The following is a 21,355-nucleotide window of genomic DNA, read 5'->3' on the forward strand; positions in this document are numbered from 1 at the left end:
AATTTAGACAGGACATTTCAGGGTTGGGGAGATTATGGTAGAGGAAATGATACAGTGCGTATAAGTACCTGACAGCAGTGAAGTGGGCTTTTAGCTTGGATTTGAACAGTGCTAGGGATGGAGCATGACGTATTGATTCTGGCAGCCTGTTCCAGGCATACGGTGCTGCAAGAAAGAAGGGACAGTCTGGAGTTGGCAGTAAAAGAGAAGGGTACAAATAAGAGGGGCTTGCCCAATGAATGGAAATCACGGGGAGGAGCATGGGGGAGATAAGTGACGAGAGAGATATTGGGGGGCTTCAGAGCGAATGCACTTGTAAGTCAGCAAGAGGAGTTTAAACTATTCGGAAATGAACGGGGAGCTCTGTGAGTGTTGTGGATGCTTAAGCACACCCCCACTATTGAAAAAACTCCTCCAGTGTGTCCCATGAGGGGCAATTTGTGCTGAGTTTAGCCCCCTTAATCATTTTGATAAGTTTGCTCCTATGGTCGGTCGAATGAGAGGGAAGAAAGATCCTGGAAGAAAAGAAGGAATTGAGGTTGCTGTAACCGTAGCCCTTTTGGAATATCACTTTGTTTCCACTTAACATTTCCCCCGAGTTCGTCTAATAAATGTTTCACAGCCCGGAAGTCCCCTCAAGAGCATCTGTCTACAAAGGGAAGTGGTTTAGTCATGTTTAAATACAGGAAATGAGCCAGCTCAGAGCTCACACAGTTTTCGTGAAGGCCATAGCTAAGAGTAGCTGAAACCAGTTATCAGCCACTGGGACTCTGTAAGTACTGTACTTTCTCATCAGTAGGAACAGGACTCATGCAGCTATCAAGATTAGAATGAAAGTACAGATTTCTGATATCATCCTGAAGTAGGTGTGATTAGAAAACCTGCTGGTTTAGCATGAGAGGCTTTTATGCCACCTAGTAATAGTGACTAATTGTTCAAAAGGATCCGTTCCCAGAGGAGATCCAATAGTTTATTTCATTGGGGTTTTGTCAATTTGCTATGTTGATTCATTTCTAGCCAGGGCTGGGGAACTTGATGACAGCTGTGATTCTGAGTCTGATGCCTCTATACTAACTGCTCTGCTGTGCTCACTATAAACTGCCTTTGGTAAATAACCAAATACTAAAATTGCCTATTTGAGCCCAAGTTTGAACAGTTTCTTAGCAGTTTTCCTTCCCACTGTGGCAGATCCTGTCTCGGGATGTCACCTATTGATTTCCACGTCTTTTTTTGTTGTTGTTACCATTTTTGTGAAGAATCAGGATCTCTTAAACATATCCTTCATGGGTCTGTCAGAGCTTCCTATCTGGTCCCATTACTTTCAGCCCTGTAAGTTCTTCCCAAACATCCTCTTCCTTGGCCACTCTTCAGACTAGAACCATCTTTGGTCAGGCGGTGTATAAAAATAAAATTATTATTTATAAAATGACCCTAAAGAGAATAACTTCATATAGGTGATTTGATATATTGCCCTTCTATGATTGAAATCAAAGTGGCTACAAGGACTTATTTTGTACCCGAGGCAGTGGAGGGTGACTTGCCCAGCCATTCATTTATGTGTTATTTCACTGATAACTTCCCCCCCTTAAGTGGATAAACAGGTGCATATATGAACTATAGCTGGAAAAGATAGGAACCTGTCTGAGAAAGTAAAACTTAGCTCTGGGCAAGATACCTTTAAAGTTCAAGCCCCAGGTCCATATCAGACAGTTAGTGACTTTAAGCAGGGGCAAGGACCTTTAAGTGATGGAATGCATGATCCTTTAAAGCATTGCCCAAAACAAGACTGCTTTTTATACCCTGCCTCTTGCCACCATTTTACATGCGTGAGGCTGCTATTTACGGTGCCTACTTTCAGTGACCGCATTTCGCTACTGAACAAGTGTTTTCATTTTGCTCTCAGCCACTCCAAGTTGCTCCACATTTTCCGAATAAACTGGTGAATAAAAGGGCCAGCTTTTTATTTTATTTTAAATAAAGCACTTTTTGAAGCCTTAAATGCTTTTGGTATCAGACTAAGAATTTAGAGGCCTAAGTAAGGCAAATTTATCACATAATTAGGCCTTCTTAACATTGTAATTATTTTACCATTTTTAATCTTATGATAAGTATGTACTTCGCTGATTGTCTAGTTTTTTACGCTGTAAACTGCCTAGAACTCTTGGGTGATGACGGTATAAAAAAATATATTTATTATTATTATAAAGTCATAGTAGCGATGCTGCTGCAGTAAATGCATCGAAGCTCATTCAGTTCCTATGCGGCATCACTGCTGCGGCTTTGTAAAAGGGGTCCTAAATCTAAAACCATGTCCCCTGCTAAAAAAACATTTTGCCTGCAAAAATCAGGTTTTTAATATTGTCCCCTCTTTGCAGGCTCGCCAGAGGCATTCCTAGTTGTAAATTTTGATTGAATGACTCACTTTTTCCAGGTCCAAGCTCAAAGTGAATTATAAATCTGCACAGTAGGTATTTCCCTGCCCAATTAAATTGAATAATTGAAGTAACCAGCCCAAAGAGAAGCAGAATTTGAGCCTGACTTAGCACTAGCTATTCAAATGTATTGGAGCAAAAATGACCTGCAGATAAACTAACTACCACGCTTTCACCAGCATGGTTAGTTCAGTTTTGCCGCTTCACTAGTAAGGGTCAGATATTTAAAAGGACTTGTCCAGCTACCAGCTTACCTGCTACCTAGACAAGTCACTCGGTCAAGGCTATATATGGATTTTCAGCAGCATTGTCTGGTAATGTTTTTACCCTGGTTATCTCCCATTTTTTAAAATTTATTTCAGTTTTGCAACTTGTGGAAACCACTGATGACAGCTGTTGCCTGTGACTAGTTCCTGAAACGCTAGAAATGTTGGGGGGGGGGGGTTCCTTCTCTCTTCTTCAATATCAGCCTCTATCTAATAATACATCCAACACAGAATGAAGCTTTAGAGACCACAAAATGGGGGATGCATTAGGGCTGTGTCCTGCTACTGAGGTCCTGATTGGTACTGACACCTGCAGAGACAAAAACCATCCTGGCAAACTGTAGCTCGGAGTATGCAAAGCTGTGGGCTTCCAGCCATGTACTGTAAGTTCTCATATTACAAAATACAGCAGATGAAAAGACTTGGACTTCTCTATGCATTTGGACTGGTGCTGTTCTTGTGGAAAACTAGCCCAGATGCATGCACCAGGCATTCAACACTGCTCTGTAGGGTTCGAGATAGCCTCAGAAGTCTATGGCCAGGAGAAAGAGAAGGACCAAGGAAGCCTTGCTCTTGTAAGACGTGCATTTCACAGCAGAACATGTCGCCCTGGTTTGATGAACGCTACAGCTCCACAATTGAGCCACTGCTGACTGTTAAAAACCAGAACATCCCTGCACAGGTGCAGCACTGGTGGTTGGTATGTAAAGGTTTTTGCACTTCTTAAATAAGCAGGTGCATAAAAAATGAATCCCTAGGCCATAAATACAACAAGGAAAACTCTGAAAGGCTGCTGAAATGTAGCATATGTCTTCCCAGTGCCTAAGCGCAAATTCTATGAACAGCAGTTGTTTTTAATGGCTAAGAACATGATCTTTTTTTTAAAGTGTGATCAAGTACAGCTCAGGTAGAAAATATGACGTTAATTTAACACTTGCCTCTCTCATGCTTCTCTTCTTATGCACTCTAGTCTTAATTAATTGTGAACCGAGTCGAGCTCCGTTGGGAGATGGCCTGGTCTATAATCTAGTGCAGTGGTTCCCAACCCTGTCCTGGAGGAACACCAGGCCAATTGGGTTTTCAGACTAGCCCTAATGAATATGCATGAAGCAAATTTGCATGCCTATCACTTCCATCATATGCAAATCTCTCTCATGCATATTCATTAGGGCTAGCCTGAAAACCCGATTGGCCTGGTGTTCCTCCAGGACAGGGTTGGGAATCACTGATCTAGTGATCAATAGTGAGAGAATGAGGTATCACGGTCAAAGTAATGCCTAACAGAACGGAGTTGGCAGAGAATATAAAAACCTGTCTGTCAGGCACTTATGTGTATGAGTTATGCAAGGTTTTCATCATCTATATCAGCTGTAAGTCCTTGGGCTTAAAGTTGAGTAAATAAATACAGACTTAGGCTAGTATTTGATAAAATCAGTTCTTAGCCATTAAAAACATCCTATACTGCGGGAAAGATTTGTCCAAAGTAGAATTCATCTTCTGGTGGAATACATTGTGCATAACCACCAAATTTGAAAGGGTCATTGCTGAAAAACTAAACTTTACTAGTGCATTTCTTAGAGCAGTGGTTCCCAACCTTGTCCTGGAGGACCACCAGGCCAATCGGGTTTTCAGGTTAGCCCTAATGAATATGCATGAGAGAGATTTGCATATAATGGAAGTGACAGGTATGCAAATCTGCTCCATGCATATTCATTAGGGCTAGCCGAAAACCCGATTGGCCTGATGGTCCTCCAGGACAGGGTTGGGAATCACTGTCTTAGAGTATAGAGCCCTTTAAAATCACACTGTGCTTTGGGCCGTTGACATATAAGAACATAAGAAGTTGCCTCCGCTGAGGCAGACCAGAGGTCCATCCTGCCCAGCGGTCCGCTCCCGCGGCAGCCCATCAGGCCCACTGCCTGAACAGTGGTCCCAGACTAATTTTGTAACTTACCTCTAATCCTAGCCTTAAACCTACCTCCACTCCTATCTGTACCCCTCAATCCCTTTGTCCTCCAGATACCTATCCAAACCTTCTTTGAAGCCCTGTAGCGTGCTCCTGCTTATCACATCTTCCGGTAGCGCGTTCCATGTATCCACCACCCTCTGGGTGAAAAAGAACTTCCTGGCGTTTGTCCTAAACCTGTCCCCTTTCAATTTCTCCGAGTGCCCCCTTGTACTTGTGGTTCCCCATAATTTGAAAAATCTGTCCCTGTCTACTTTTTCTACTCCCTTCATGATCTTGAAGGTTTCTATCATGTCTCCTCTAAGTCTCCGCTTTTCCAAGGAGAAAAGCCCCAGCTTTTTCAGTCTGTCAGTATATGAGAGGTCCTCCATGCCCTTTATTAGCTTAGTTGCTCTTCTCTGGACTTTCTCAAGTACCGCCATGTCCTTCTTGAGGTACGGCGACCAGTACTGAACACAGTACTCCAGGTGCGGCCGCACCATTGGACGATACAGTGGCAGGATGACTTCCTTCGTCCTGGTCGTGATACCCTTCTTAATGATACCCAACATTTTGTTTGCTTTCCTTGAGGCTGTGGCGCACTGCGCCGACTGCCTTCAAGGTTGTGTCTACCATCACTCCCAGGTCTCTTTCAAGGTTGCTCACCCCTAGCGGTGATCCCCCAATTTTGTAAGTGAACATCGGGTTCTTTTTCCCTACATGCATGACCTTGCATTTCCCTATGTTGAAGCTCATTTGCCACTTTTTGGCCCACTCTTCCAGCGTTGTCAGATCTTTTTGGAGATTTTCGCAGTCCTCCATATTATTAGCCCTGCTGTACAGTTTGGTGTCATCTGCAAATTTAATAACCTCACATTTTGTCCCTGACTCCAGGTTGTTAATAAATATATTGAACAGGAGCGGTCCCAACACCGACCCCTGTGGAACTCCGCTCGTGACCCATTGCCAGTCTGAGTAATGGCCCTTTACTCCAACCCTCTGTTTCCTGTCCGCCAGCCAGTTTTTGATCCATCTGTGGACCTCCCCTTGCACCCCGTGGTTCCATATCTTCCTTAACAGTCTTTCGTGTGGTACCTTGTCGAAGGCTTTTTGGAAGTCAAGGTAAATGATGTCTATGGATTCCCTTTTATCCACCATGCTGTTTACCCCCTCAAAGAAGTATAATAAGTTCGTGAGGCATGACCTGCCCTTGCAGAAGCCATGCTGGCTCGACTTTAGTAGCCCATTTTTTTCGATGTGTTCCCAGATGCTGTCTTTAATCAGCGCTTCCATCATCTTTCCCGGGACCGAGGTCAAGATCACTGGCCTGTAGTTTCCTGGGTCTCCCCTTGAGCCTTTCTTGAAGATGGGCGTGACATTTGCTATTTTCCAGTCTTCCGGAATCTCTCCAGTTTTTAAGGATAGGTTGCATATTTGTCGAAGTGGCTCAGCTATTTCGTTCCTTAGTTCCTTGAGTACCCTTGGGTGAATGCCGTCCGGACCTGGCGATTTGTCGCTCTTTAGCCTGTCTATCTGCCTGAGGACATCCTCCTTGCTCACCTCTAGTTGGACCAGGTTTTCATCCTGGTCTCTCTTTACGATCTCCTCGGGATCCGGAATGTTGGTTGTGTCCTCCCTCGTGAAAACTGACGTGAAGAACTCGTTTAACCTGTCAGCTATCTCCTTTTCCTCTTTTACTACTCCCTTTCTGTCTCATGTTATATTGCCCTGCTATGTACCGCACTATTTTCAACCGGCTTGGACATAGCTGTTACTGTGGTACTCGGGAATATTCTTTCTTCCATGTTTTGAATGCTTATCAATTACTGAGATTTTTGTACTGGTTTTGTCACACATGTTGGACATGGCACAGTCAGTTATACCTCTCAGCTTATTACTCTATTTTTGTGTGTTATTCATAGTGTGTATAACTGAATTGTAATATGTCTTAGTTCTCATTTGTATATCATTTGTTCACTTATTTCATAAAATCAATAAAACATATGAACTACAAAAAAGAAGATTGCAATCCCTCCAAAACACAGCCATCAGACTTCTCTGCCATGCATGATGCAATGACATATTTCTCCACTGTTCCAGAGGCTCCAGGAGCATCATCATCTCTAAAACTTTAACTCTCACTTTTAAAGATTTCAAACTAGACCTCTTTCTTTTGTCATCTCTCAAAATCCCATACTCTTCAGCCCCTTCCCTACAGTCAATGGATGGTCTTATCTGACCCAAAGCATACCCTTTTTTTGTTGTCCCTTTCCTGTGGAACCCCCTACCTCTCACTATCATAAACAAATTATCCTTTAAAAGATTTGACAGCTCTGAAAACTTGGTTGCTCAGACAAGCATTTGCAAATAATTAGTTATTAGTCTTTAGGCTTTACATTCTACATTTATGCAAATGATATTCAGCTTATCTTTCCACTTGAAACTCATTCCCTCGCATTATACTCATCTATCTCTACAAAACTGGACACCATTGTAGATTGGCTCACAAAAAAACGCAGTGTTACTCTTCTCAAGAAATTTACCAGAAAACACTTTAAAATTTCACTATGAAAGGAACTCCTTTAAAATTCTCATAAAAGACCAAAATCTTAAGGTGTTGAAATTGACAATACCTTAAGCCTCCATTCACACATCTTTAAGATGGTATCCCTCTTCGTTCTATGCTCTCCATCAAATTCGATCCATTCCTTCAACAAAGCTCCCTCCGTACTCTCATACATTCCCTCGTCCTGTTTAAACTTGACTACTGCAATTCCATTCTTATCGGCCTCCTGAAATATCAACTACACCGGCTACAATTAGTTCAGAACACTGTAGTTAGACTACTCCACCACTGTTCTAAGTTTGATCATGTCACACCACTCTTAAAATCAGAACATAGCCTTCTGGTGTTCTATCGCATTCCTTTTAAATACAATATTTCCACTGATCAAATAATTTCAAGTGGTCTTCATTGCTACTTATTTAGTCTCTTGGTTCTATATTTGCCACAAAGAACATTATGCTCATCTCAACAATAGTTATTAGTCGTTCCCTCATTTCAACAATTATTTCTCAATTTTCATAGGAATTTTTCATTCTCTTTCATGGCTCCCACCCTCTGGAACTCCTTATTACCTCCATTCTGAAAATCTTTTGTGACATTCAAGGTGCAATTAAAGTCATATTTTTTACTCTGGCTTTTTGTTCTTAACTCCTTTTTTTCACTCAGTCATAACTGCAGGCAATCTTTTTTCCCTGGCTTTTTTGATTATATCTTAACTTGCGTGGGCAGAAACCATATATGTTCTTCCCCTACCTTATTTGTTCCATTCGTTTCCCTTTCCCCCACCCTTTATTTTTATTGTAACCTACCCATTCTTTTCCTACCTCGTTTCCAAATTCATTTGATTGTTAGTTGTAATTAAGTGTTTTGATTATTTTATTCCTTTCCCCTTGTTATTTTACTTTTATTTTTACTTTCTTTTTTTAAGCAATATTTTTATTGTAAGCCACTTAGATTAACCTTTGCTTATATTTGCAGTATATTAAATAAATTGAACTTAAACTTGAACTTATTATGGCTATCTGCCATCTAGGTTCCTAGTATAAAACCCTCCCCCCTTTCTTTAGTTCTTCCTCCTCCCATCAAATCCATGTCTCAATCCTTGTGCACAGAGAAGGAACGAGAAAGCCGATATTCCCACAGCTATGGGTCCTTAGGCTGCCTTTCTACTATATAAATATGGACCTCTGAAAAACAACCCTGTGGCATAAAAGAAGAATATTAAAGTAATCCCACATGAACCAACACAGTGGAGTAGACTAACAGTTAGTGCAGGGAACTAGGTTTGATTCCCATTTCAGCTCCTTGTGACCTTGGGCAAGTCACTTAATCCTTCATTGCCCCATGTACAAAAAATTAGATTGTGAACCCATTAGGGATAAAGTACCTTTATATCATGTGTTCAGTGCTGCATACAGTTGTAAAGGGGATGGGACTTGATATACCGCTTTTTCAGTGTGGTTACAATCAAACATGTAAACTGGGTTAGCTGCGTGCCTAGTGAGGACATGTAGACGTTGAAGAGCAATGGAGATAGCGGAGACCCTTGTGGCACACCGGATGGATTGCTCCAGGTATCTGAAAGTTCATAATTAAAACGTACTTGATAAGTGCAGGACATAAGGAAGCCACGGATGAGATCATACAGTTTGCAGGAACAGGGACAAATTTTTCCCCAAATCATTTTCTAGATGGGATCTCTTAGAGAGAGGAAGAGATAATGGATACTGCAGATGGGCAGACTGGATGGGCCATTTGGCCTTTATCTGCCCTCATGTTTCTCTGTTTCTTGACAAATTGGTTGTGTCATTCCCACTGCGTTCTCTCTGCTTATGAAGATAAATCAGAAGTATTGAACTTTCATCCTCATTTCCAGAGGTCATTATTTGGTGTAATCTGTTTTGTATGGAGAGGGTCATTAGCCAACTAATAGCTGAATGTCCCAGTAAATATGGATAATTATATGACTTGAATTTTGTGTTTCTTCAGAAACTACAAAGATCAAATAATGGGAGCCATCTTCAGGATATCTTAGCAAGAATGTTCAAAGTTGTCTCACCTATGGACGAGTCCTTGGAGAGAGGTAACAATGGCCGGTGTCAAAGGTGTGCTGTTGTAGGAAATTCAGGAAATCTGAAAGGATCAAAGCATGGGCAGCTAATTGATTCACATGATTTTATTTTACGGTACGTAAGAGCAACACAAGAGTAACAGTGGTATGAAGCAACAACAACAACAAAAAAGACTGAACAGGCCAGGCAAGAGAGGGGCACTGTGAGGTAGAATCGAGGAGCTGGTAATTTTGGCGATACTTGGTGCCAATGCCCACATTGCTAAGCAGAATATAGCTATTTCTATTACTGTTTCCTCATGATGTTTGTTGTAATTATAAGATTATAGCATTGCCTCTCAATGTTGAAGGCCAATAAGAAATTTGAACAATTGAAAGGCATTTATGTAGTCGGTAGCAATGTAGAGCTCATAAATGCCTTTTTAAAAATATATCTTGTGGTTCTATAGATACATACAAGTTGCCCATTTGATAAGGAAAATAGACAAATGTATCTATTTAGAAAAAGAATATGGTTGAGGTGGTATAAGAACAGCAAGGAAAAATTATGTTATTACCTGCTAATTTTCTTTCCATTAGACGCTGCAAATGAATCCAAAGACTAGTGGGATAGCACACATTCTGATAAATTGTTTTTGGGAGGAAAAGTATGGGTATTTCCCGATGTCTGTATAGATACACAGGAAAAAAGGAAGCAATTCTTGATGTTACGCCCTCAGGTGTTAGCCCTGGGTGCTCATTTCTTTACGTTTTCCCTGTAAATTCAGCACAAGTCGAATAGGTATCTTTTCTTTGATCCCAAACAATTAAAGGCTTTTTTTTTTAAATTAAAAGCTTTTCTTGAAAATAAGCGTAAAAAAACAAGTCCAGATTTCAGGTTCAAGGGAAGAAACTGGAGATTAGTTTACAGGAAGAGTGGAATTTAATTAGCTGATGAGACACCATTCTTCTTCTTTGTGTAACTTTTCCTGTTTAAGTTGTGCCTCTCTTTCTTTATGCTCTCTCCTACATTAAGCAGAGGAATCTGCTATGGAAATTTACCTTATGTTAGGTTCTGTAAGGAATGATATGTTGATGAATGTTATTGCTGGTATAGCTTTTTGATTTCTGTTTCTTAATGCATGTATATGCTGTGTGTTCAATTAAAAATTGAATAAATAAAGAAGTACACGTCTCCCTCCGTATTCACGGTTTCGATTATTCACGGTTTTTAGCTTGCTGGCTCCTCCCCCCAAATTACATCAGCTTGCATAGAAAAATTGCTGATTCCCAGCATACACAGAGAAAATCGTTGATTCCCAGCACTTTCTTCACTGTGTTTTGCCTTTCCTTCAGGAACAGGCCAGGTCTCCCACCATGTTATTCGCGGTTTCACCATATCCACGATGGCTTTTAATAGAAAACAGCGAATAACATATGAAAAAGTTAATCCCCTATCACAGCGAATACGGAGGGAGAAGTGTAATGGGATAGCACACATGTACCAGCAGGTGGAGATAGCGATACTAATAGACCAGGAGAAGCTCCATCCAAGTGGAGCACTGGCAAATCAGTTCTCTCTTTGCTCAAGTATCAGAAACAATCAAACTGCACCAGCAAAAAACTTCCCTTCCCCCCATGACAATGTCAAATTTAAAAACTCTCACACTTAAACCAACTACCAACTTTAACATGCAAGCTGAAATACCCCCACAGCAGCAGATGAATCCAGAGACTAGTGGGATGTAGCAAAGCAATCCTTAATCCAGATGGGAGTGCAAGCCACCTCCGCGATGACTGAAGCACCAAAAGATGCCTCTGCACACACCACCACATCCAACTGGTAATGTTTAGAAACCATGTTCGAGGACAACCACGTCGACGTTCTACAAATTCTTCCAAGGAAAATCCCCTGGACTCAGCCCATGAAGTAGCTACCGCTCTGGTTCAGTGCGCATGGAGATCCACCAGTAACTGCTTCCCCGCCAACAAATAAGTGGAAGCAATAGCTTCTCTGACCCATCGGGCTACTGATGCTTTAGATACCGTCACACCCTTGTTGCACCCTGAGAATAAGATAAAAAGGTGATCCGCATGCCGAAAGTCATTAGTATTCTGAAGATTGTACATAGAATGCACCTGCACTTCCGAGTAAATGCAAGGAACGAAATCTCCACCCATAGTCCTCCTCCCAGAAGAAAGGGAGATTGGTCGACATGAAAGGTCAAAACTACCTTAGGAAGAAACCGTCCAAACCAAGACCCCAGCATCCGTGAAGTGCAAAAATGGATCTCTGCAGGATAACGCCTGCAATTCCAACACCCGCTGAGATGACACTATGGTTACCAGAAAAACCATCTTCAAGGTGACATTGAGTGTCTCTTTGCGCAAAGGTTCAAATGAAGCCACTTGTAATCCCCCAAGTACTAATTTGAGATGCCAATCCGGACAGGCAACCATTCGCCTGCTGAAGATAGAGCATACTAATTGGCCAGGAGAAGTTCCATCCAAGCAGAGCACCAGCAAATCGATTCTCTATCTCCACCTGCTGGTAGATATGTGCTATCCCACTAGTCTCTGGATTCATTTGCTGCTGTTGCTAAGGAATAAAAGTTACATATTCAGGAGCAAAATTCAGCCATTGACTATACAACTTATAAGAAGTTATGAATAGCCTTACTGGTCAGACCAATGGTCTATCAAGCCCAGTAGCCTGTTCTCACAGTGACTAATCCAGGTCACTAGTACCTGGCCAAAATCCAAGGAGTAGCAATATTCCATGCTACCGATATTCCATGATACCATGTCTTCCTCAACAACAAAGTATGGACTTTTCCTCCAGGAAATTGACCAAACCTTTCTTAAAACCAGCTTCACTGTCCGCTGGAGAGGTAGCCCTTACAAGGTCTAACTTAAAATAAGTGTTCATGATATACTATAAAACAAAGTTATATGAAGAAAATTTCTAATGGAAAAAGAAATATCCATCAATGAAAGACAAGGGGGCGATGTAATGTAATGAATGATAAGGAATTAATTATATTATTGGATCTCTGAAGAAGTGGTCTACAGGATCGAGCATAGAAGGTTTCAAGCTCATGGTAGCCATCCGAGGATCCATGATATAAACCTAATAGAAGTTTTGACTGACCTCAGTGGTAGAGAGTGACTTGGGGACAAAAATTCATCTCCATTCCCTCCCCATTCCCGCAGTGAAGTGCATTTTTCATTCATGTCCCCTTCATCTTAATTTTCTTCCCCACAGAAAATGGCTGGTCCTGCCATCAGGCCATTCACTCAAGTCTGAGACAGCCCAAAGATGCTCATATTCTCATTACATACCCAGAATGTGGCACATAATTCCCCCATCCATTAGATCACTAGACAGTCTTTTGAACTTCAGAAAAGCCGTGAAAACCTTTCTCTTTACAAACCCAGCTCCTTGAAGACCCACGTATACACCCCGGACAGATGGAACCCAAAGACACCACCTAATATACTAAACGGAATCTCACTAAAACTCCCATACCACCTCAAATATAACCTGAATTACTACCACATTCTCTGACAACAAAGATGAACCCACCTGCAAAGAAAAGCTATTTCACCTCCAAGTATATCTACACTGAAAATGCTGCAATTTAAACCACCCTATGTCCACTATGTAAGTCTGAATGTTATGTCTATACTATAATTTAAACCCCTTTGTCCATGCTGTAAAGTCTGTATGTCTCACTAAAATTTGTCCTACCCATACTATGAATGTACTCCTGTAACTTGTTCTGGGCTCCTTTGGGAGGACGAGCTAAATAAATGACTAAATAAATAAATAAAAAATAAAATCTCCCTGCTCAAAGCAGAAACCTGATTTTATGCAATTTTATGAGCCTAGAGCAGGGGTGACAAAGTCCCTCGAGGGCCGCAATCCAATCAGGTTTTCAGGATTTCCCCAATGAATATGCATGAGATCTATTAGCATACTATGAAAGCAGTGCATGCAAACAGATCTCATGGATATTCATTGGGGAAATCCTGAAAACCCGACTGGATTGCGGCCCTTGAGGGACTTTGACACCCCTGGCCTAGAGCATTGCAAATAAACATTGTAAACATATATATATATTTTTTTGGGGGGGGTTGGTTGGTTTTAATATCCCGTCCTCCCAAGACAACTCAGAATGGGTTACAAGGTTACATACATAATAAAATGTATTTATACAAAGTGATGGCAAACATGGCATGGCAGGACGTTGTCTGACAAAGATGGTAAAATATATTTAAAGTATGGTAAAACATAACATGACAAAACATGGTACGGTGAAACATAGCATGATGAGCATAGTATGGCGAGCATAGTAATTCAAGCATGGCTAACCTAGTATGACATGTATGATAGAACTTAGTCCAGTAGATACACGATGGCAAACATTGTGTAGCAGACATAGCATTATAGACATAGGGCTCCTTTTGTCAAGCGTGACGTTTCATCACTCGTTAATCCCCGCGCTGGCCTAAAAACTACCGTCTGCTCAAGGGAGGCGGTAGCGGCTAGCACGGCCGGTGGTTTAGCGTGGCTTGATAAAAGGAGCCCATAGTATGGCAAATATAGTGTGAAAGATATGACGTATAGTAGAGTGAGAGAGAGAAAAGGTGACAGTATGACAAATTTATTTAATTTGTTTTCTATCCCATTTTTCCCAAAGAACGCAAAACGGGTTACAAGTTAAACATACATAATATACAGTTAACAGGTTATTATTTGCACTGGATTTATCCTAATTTGACACATACTAGGGATCGAATATCAATATATATAGTATGACAAAACATGGCATGGTCAGATACAGAAGAGGACATAGTGTGGTGGGATCTTGAACAGCATTGCCTACGTCTGGTAGCACTATAGAAATAATAGTAGTAGTAGTAGTAGTTTTTATACTCATTCTTTCATGTATTGATTGAAAATTCTGCCACTAGCCTCCTACTATAGCGAGAGTAATTTTACTTTATTTATTCAGAATGAATGGTGCTAAAACAGTTGGTTTTGAGGAAGATGTCGGTTCAAGGACAACACATCACTTCATGTATCCAGAAAGTGCTGTGAACCTTCAGCCTGGAATCCACCTCATTCTCATTCCATTCAAACTCCTGGACCTGAAATGGATAACTAGTGCCTTGTCCACTGGAGAGCTCAGATTGTTAGTACTGCTGATATTATCTCATACATCCTTCTTATGCTCCTCCTTATTCTTTCGGGTAAATATGCAGCCTGCAGCAATCAGCAATGTTTTCACCACCACCACCAGCTTTAAGTCTGGATATAATGCCAGGCCATGTCTGGGCACCAGCATTAAATCTTCTCCGGTTAAGGGCCAGTTTTCAGCCCTTAAAAAAATAAGTGAAACCAAACAAATTGCATAATTTTATGCAGTCTGATTTGTCTGGTTAACTTATCCAGTTAACTGCTGATTCCTCTGCTCTTTTAGGCTTCTGCAGCTGGTAGTTTTAAGGATTTCGCCACATCTAGTCAAGTAGAACCGACGTTTCAGCCATCATGCTGAGGCTTTCTTCAGGGTATGATGTGAAGTCTGTGTCTTTATATATAGTGGGTCCTCAAACTTGATTGGTTGGGGGTTGGGGCTTGAGGTGATCAAGGCAGAAAAGTCCGTTAGTCACCAATTTGAATTTTGGTGGGAAAATCAGTTGGTCTCTCTCAAGTAGAATGGAAAGTTCTCTGGCGAGTTTAAAGATGCTCTCCCCATTAAGCTGGGTTATGCTTTCATTCACCTCAAGCCCCAACCAACCAGGTTCAAGGACCCACTATATATAAAGAAAAGCTGCAGACCTCACAGCATACCCTGTCAGTTTTACCTGGCCAGTCGCAGCAAAACCCAGAAAACTGCAACAAGCAAATGCCGATTCCTTCTCCCAACATAGGCACTTTGGCCCTGATTCTGCAAAGTGCGTCCCGATTGTAGGCAGCTGTAGGCATCCTACAGCTGTCTAATCAGCCAATCGGGAGGCATGTTTTCTAAAAAAATGCTCCCCAGGCAGGCCGCCTATATTGAAGGTGCTTCCGGGAGCCTAGGGAGGCCCACAAGCCCGTCTAAGCTCACCTAAGGCTAGGCGATAGCCTTAGGCGGCCCTGTGCGTCTCCCTAGCAGAGGGGAAGACGCTTACAATGTAGGCTAGCAAAATGCTAGCCTACATGGTAAGTAGACGCAGCCTCTATACTTTATCGCGGCAAGGGATGGGGCCTTAGGCGCTTGGGCCAATCAGGCCCTAGGATCCCGTGGGTTGGGCAGGGGAGGGGCAGGCCCGCCTCATTTGGACAGAGGCGGGTCTGCTGGCCGGATGGTGCGAAGACCCGTCCGGCCAACTTGGCGGTAAGCTTGAGAGGGGTTCGTTGGGAGGGTCCGGCAGGAGGGGTTGGGTACCCTCCTGCCGGCGATCTTTGGGGGGGGGGGTTCTTTTGGCAGGAGGGGTTGGGCACCCTCCTGTCGCGAACGTCGGGGGGGGGGGGGGGGGGAGTTGGGGAGACTGGCGGCCGTATTTGTGGCCGTGATACTAATCATGGCAGGGAAATCCCTTGCCGCAATAAAGTATAGCGGCCGCATCTAAACTCTAAACAAAATCCCGATTCTGTAACCGGCGTCTGCAACATGGACTTAGGTTATAGAATCGGGTTTACTTTGGGCGGGTTTTGTTCCAATTCTGTATAGGACGCCCGGGACGGGCATCCTATACAGAATCCGGGCCTTTCTAGGCAGTTAGAGACTTCCAGCAGCACTACCCGCACAATATCCTTGGATAGCCCCAATTAGGTGATTTAACTGGACAAGAGCATCTTCTGTCCGTTAAATTACTTTAAATATCTATCCCTCTGCATTTAAATTTTTCTTGCTATTGTGGTGAATCTTTAGTGAAAGACTAAAAGGAGCAGATTCCTAAGGCCTGTGGTGGCTTTTCTTCAGTTTGTAGTGGCATAGAAGAAATCCAATTCCATCTGTCCTGCCTCAGAGGCATACCAAAGACAGACATTACAAATGTGCATATGCTGGGTCCCCATCTATTGAATTCATACAGTATTTGTTATGGATATCCTTAAAACCAGACTGGTTAGGTGTGCCTCCAAGGCAGGACTGAGGACCGCTATGCTAGATACTGAGATTGTAGAATGGCTGAGGTTCCTTATGAACCCCAGTGGCTGGGAATACCGTCTCTGTAGATTCAGGAAGCAAGAGATAGACTTGGGAATTTAGCCCCATTGCCCCAGAGTGTAGACATTGCTATACAGTAGTTTCACTGGGTTTTTTATCCTCTTCAGGTACTTGGGGAGTCTTCAGAAAACTGAGCTTGCTTAAGAGAGAAACTCTCAGCGCACAAGAGATTTGTATTCCTATTCTAGCAAGCTGAACATAGATATTCAGTCTAATTTATGAGAATTATAATGTGGACTTTTCTGCACAGTATATTAAGTTTCTCTTGTGTTTATTTTCCAGTACATATATGAAAGTTAAATCATTTATCCAAGCTGATAAAGATAAGGTAAGTCTAATTAGGAAAGGGGATAATAATTTTACAGAATTTTTTTCTAACTCATTCTTCTCTAACCAAGTACTAAAAGATCCATCAAAACTAGCATCCTCTCCACCAGGGGAATTCTGCATGCTATTTGCAATTTTCTTGTGCAGAATTCTCCCATTATAAGGGCTGGCATCTTTCCCTCGGCATCATGAAATATTCCCCCCGCCACCATCATCACTACTACAGCCAAAGCGGTTTCCCATCATCTTCCTACAGGCTTCCACTCCATTTCCATGGCGCACACACACGTCATCTACCTTTCCAGCCCCCTACTCCATCCACCTTTCCAAGTCCCTCAATTCACTCCATCCATATTTATTCTATCCCCCTCCCTGCACACACCTTTCTTTCAACCCCTACCATGCCTCATCTGCCCTTTTACACAGCCCCAAGCCCCTCACTCACTCCATCTTACTTCAGCCCCCTCCCTGCATGCACACACCCCAGCCACCTTTCCCTGGTTCTTCCCCCATTGGCTTCAGCACAGCACAAGGAGGGGCTCCCCAGCAACATGTCAGGCTGCTCCCTGTTCCTCTGCCATCCTAGGCCCAGCTGTTCCTTGAAGGCACAGGGGCCTCCACACCCCAGCCACCTTTCCCTGGTTCCTCCCCCATTGGCTTCAGCACAGCACAAGGAGGGGCTCCCCAGCAACATGTCAGGCTGCTCCCTGTTCCTCTGCCATCCTAGGCCCAGCTGTTCCTTGAAGGCACAGGGGCCTCCGTACAGCTACATAGCAAGAACTGCCGTCGATCAAGGTGGCAGAGGAGCAGAAAGTAGCCCCATGTATTGTACTACTGGACAGCTCATTCTCATGCCACACTGAAGCCGGTGTGTTCAGGGAGGGAGGGAGGCAGTCAGAAAGCAGACTGCACAGAATTCTGCAGAGAAAAGTCTCCCTACCTACTCATTTAGTGGTCTAGGAAGTGTTTCCATGACTTGATAACTGGCACTATGGCACAGTGGTTATGAAAAGGCCTGTGACATGCATCACGGATCTATATATTTTCATTTCTATGGACTCTAATGGCGGGGTCACTTCTGTCCAAGAGAGCGAGTCTATGCTCTGTTCCTACCTATCGTGAATGTGAGATACCTAGCAGTTTTCACATGTTTGTCAGTAAAATATGATCAGTCTGAAACCATCAGAAATCAGAGTCCATAACTACATATTTTTCCTTCTTAGGTGTTAATATTTAATCCATCCTTTTTCAAATACATCCATGACAACTGGACCAGTCATCATGGGAAGTACCCTTCAACCGGCATCCTCGCCCTCTTCTTTGCCATTCATGTTTGTGATGAGGTAAGTTATGTTTGGAATTCCCCAATTCTGTCTATATTTATTTATTTTTAAAATTTCTATACCATTTTATTCCAAGTTTACAATAAAATTACATACATAAAATATTGAAATAGGTCAGAACAGAAAACCAAAAGCAGAAAGATTCAATCCTTGTAATAGGTCAAATGCTCAAAGAAATGCATCAACAAATAATTGTGTTTTCAGCAATTTCCTGAATGAACTTCCGAATTTGACCAATAAGGCCGTTCCACAGTTTTACTCCTGCACGAATTTTCAGAGCGCAATGATCTTGATGGTTGGTAACCAGACATCAAACTTTAAAAATTCGGGAATCGTGCCATATAAAAATTGATGTAACCATAGGCACTATTTAAATGAATTTGAATGAAGAACACTCCAATATCCAATATAGTCAAATGTAAGAAATTATCTCACATTCATGCCATGCTTCTTTCTCCAAGGTTATAACTAGTCTGACTGGTCCTCAGCGGCCACCAAGCACTCAAACTACTCTCATTGTGCTGGGCTCCCACTCGTCATCGGATCCAGTTCAAGAAATTCTTTAATTGTTTTTGATAATTATCATTTAATAAACTTAAATATTTAGCTTAAATCAATATGTACTAAAAGTACTTAGCTGTGCAAAAGACGCTTCTCAACGGGGGTAGAATCACCAGTTCAAAGTTTTTTCTCAAGGTTACCATTCCCTAAAGAGATAAAAAAAAAAAGACACCTAAGTCTCCATAACCTAACGCTACATTTTAATGCATATTTTACTCCTTTAAATAGTCTTAATGCCTTTTTAAAAAACCTCTTCATTCAGCTCTATTTTCCTACCTCTTTACACCATTCAAACCGACCACTGCGTCTAAGAAGGAATGGCGAGGGGTGCGTTGGAACACGGAAGGGAAGAGGTGGGTCGCGTTAAGACAGGAAGGGAGCGGCAGTACAACGGTTCGTAAGTAGGAATTTGATGTTAAGTCAAGGGTTCTTAAACTGGGGATGTATTGCCTGACAGCCTATGTGCTGCATCAGACCCAGAAATTTCAAGACTGGCGAAGTAGTTACTCCTATTCCTGATTGGGACATTTTGGTTCTAGTGCTGGACTCCATTGGTGGTGTTCTTTTGCTTGGGGAGGGGGATGGGGTGGGGTGCTGGGAGGCTTGTAGTGTATTTGGATTGTGATTTCCAGGTGCGCTACAGAACCCACAGGGTATCTGGTTGTTGTTTGTACGCCTTGGGTTGGTTTGCACTAATAAAATATGAGTAAAAAAAATAATAAAGTGCAGTGCAATCTCAGAGAAAATTTTTTTTGCTATATATATTTTTTCTTTCTTTGTTTTGTTACCGACTTATCAGAACTAAACGCTCAAAAAAGCACAAAATCAAGTACTTATCTTAAGTGCCGCCCCATTCTCAATTCACAGTTTTCATTATCTCATCATACTTCCACACATAACCAGCACTAACATGTTTTCAACGGATCACAGCTCCCTCAATCGTTCCCCTCGACCCTGAAGAAAATTTATTTTTGAAACATGCATGTTGGGAGAGGTGGCATTGGTGAAATTTGAGAATCTACCTTAAAGCTAAGTAGCTATATCTTTTAATAACATAAGAATAAAAGTTAAAATGCTACAAGAAAAATAAATGAAATTAATAATGAAATAGTGAAGCTAAGAGCCTTTTTACAATGATGTCAATAAAAAATTGGACTGATGAAGACTTTAGTAGCTAGTAGTATGAAATGCCTAGCTGCACTCTGAAGGTCCATACAAAAAAATCTCTTACTTATATGTGGCTGCTAGCCAATGAGAGGGTATCACATAGCTCTATATAAAAAGATATGATAAGGTTTCAGGATTAATAGTGAGTGCTGGTTATGTGTGGATATACTATTGAGCACTAATTTTGTGGTAATAAATCTAGCTGTCATCATACTTACAAACATCTTTCTAGGCTCTATCAAGCTCAGTTTCAGGTAAAAACCCTTCCTCAGGAGCCTCATATACATTGAGAGCCACAATCAAGTAAAATTTCTAAACGGAAGTGTGCAGTTGAGTCCTGCCAATATGTTTCTCTATAAGCAGCCAATGAAGTTTCTTATCAAATATAAAAACACTATCATATAAGCAATGATGACATCACCAGGATTCATGCTGTCCATGGAGAAAAATAACTTACTGAGCCACTTCAAGCTACACACACCAACGCTCCCTCAATCTACATGCCCAAGTTACCACTCAAGAATGTGCTCTTCTTCCTGCAAACAAAACACTTTTTTTTTCTTTCCTACACTCTTCTCTTTACCTCAACCACTTCTCCCTCCCCCACAGCCCTCTGTCCCCAAAGGAGTAGGCTCAGGCTCAGCCATGTATTAAAAGATCACACATTTGTCTGTATGTAGGCAGGATGTTCCCAAGTGTTTCCAGCTGCCTCTATGAGTGAGGAGGTTTCAGATGCCGACACTAATTTTCTATTCTCCCCCTTTCCAGGTATCCGTGTTTGGCTATGGTGCAGACAGTTCTGGGAGTTGGCATCATTACTGGGAAAAGAATCGCTTTGCCTCTGCTTTCCGCAGGACTGGTGTACACAATGCTGACTTTGAATTGGCTCTCATAAAGAGACTTGAACAAGAGGGCAAAGTAACATTTTATACCTGAGTGCCTTTTCATGCACACGCTGATGCTGCTCTCTTAAAATCAGGTTATGCTATATACTTTTTTTAAAATATAATTTGAGAATGAAATACAGCAGGGGTGGTGCCCACACCTTTTGGGCTTGCGAGCTACTTTTAAAATGACCAAGTCAAAATGATCTACCAACAATAAAATTTTTAAAAACACAAAGCACACTGTACGCAGAGAAAATGTTAATTATTTATATTCCCCCGGTTTTTTCAAAGAGGTCAAGGCAGATGACTTTATGCAATGTCACCTCAGTAACAATTATACAAAAATAGACAAATATACCCCCTCCCTTTTAACTAAACCACGATAGCAGTGTTTAGCGCAGGAAACTGCGCTGAATGCCTCGTGCTGCTCTCGACGCACATAGGCTCCCTGCGCTAAAAACCGCTATTGCGTTTAGTAAAAGGGGGCCATAGTGCAAAATATAGACAGCAGATATAAATTCTCAAAACGGACACATTTTAATCACTAAATTGAAAATAAAATCATTTTTCCTACCTTTGTTGTCTGGTGAT

The 21,355-nt window shown here is 41.9% G+C and overlaps 1 protein-coding gene across 2 annotated transcripts; it reads left to right on the top strand.

The window, feature by feature from the left end:
- Positions 1-713: 713 nt before the first annotated feature.
- On the top strand, positions 714-21,038 carry LOC117345542 (CMP-N-acetylneuraminate-beta-galactosamide-alpha-2,3-sialyltransferase 2-like). 2 transcript variants are annotated; one of them, XM_033914348.1, is made up of 6 exons: positions 714-772; positions 9,199-9,395; positions 14,278-14,457; positions 16,762-16,807; positions 18,030-18,149; positions 20,646-21,038. In XM_033914348.1, the coding sequence occupies exons 2-6, from the start codon at positions 9,250-9,252 to the stop codon at positions 20,811-20,813; spliced, it is 660 nt and encodes a 219-aa protein (XP_033770239.1). In that variant the 5' UTR covers positions 714-772; positions 9,199-9,249; the 3' UTR covers positions 20,814-21,038. The 2 variants fall into 2 exon arrangements, with proteins under 2 accessions (XP_033770239.1, XP_033770238.1); XM_033914347.1 differs by lacking the exon at positions 714-772 and adding an exon at positions 2,886-3,398.
- The last annotated feature ends 317 nt before the right edge of the window (positions 21,039-21,355 follow it).

Source organism: Geotrypetes seraphini, chromosome 11 (assembly GCF_902459505.1).
Source record: "Geotrypetes seraphini chromosome 11, aGeoSer1.1, whole genome shotgun sequence".
NCBI lineage: Eukaryota > Metazoa > Chordata > Amphibia > Gymnophiona > Dermophiidae > Geotrypetes > Geotrypetes seraphini.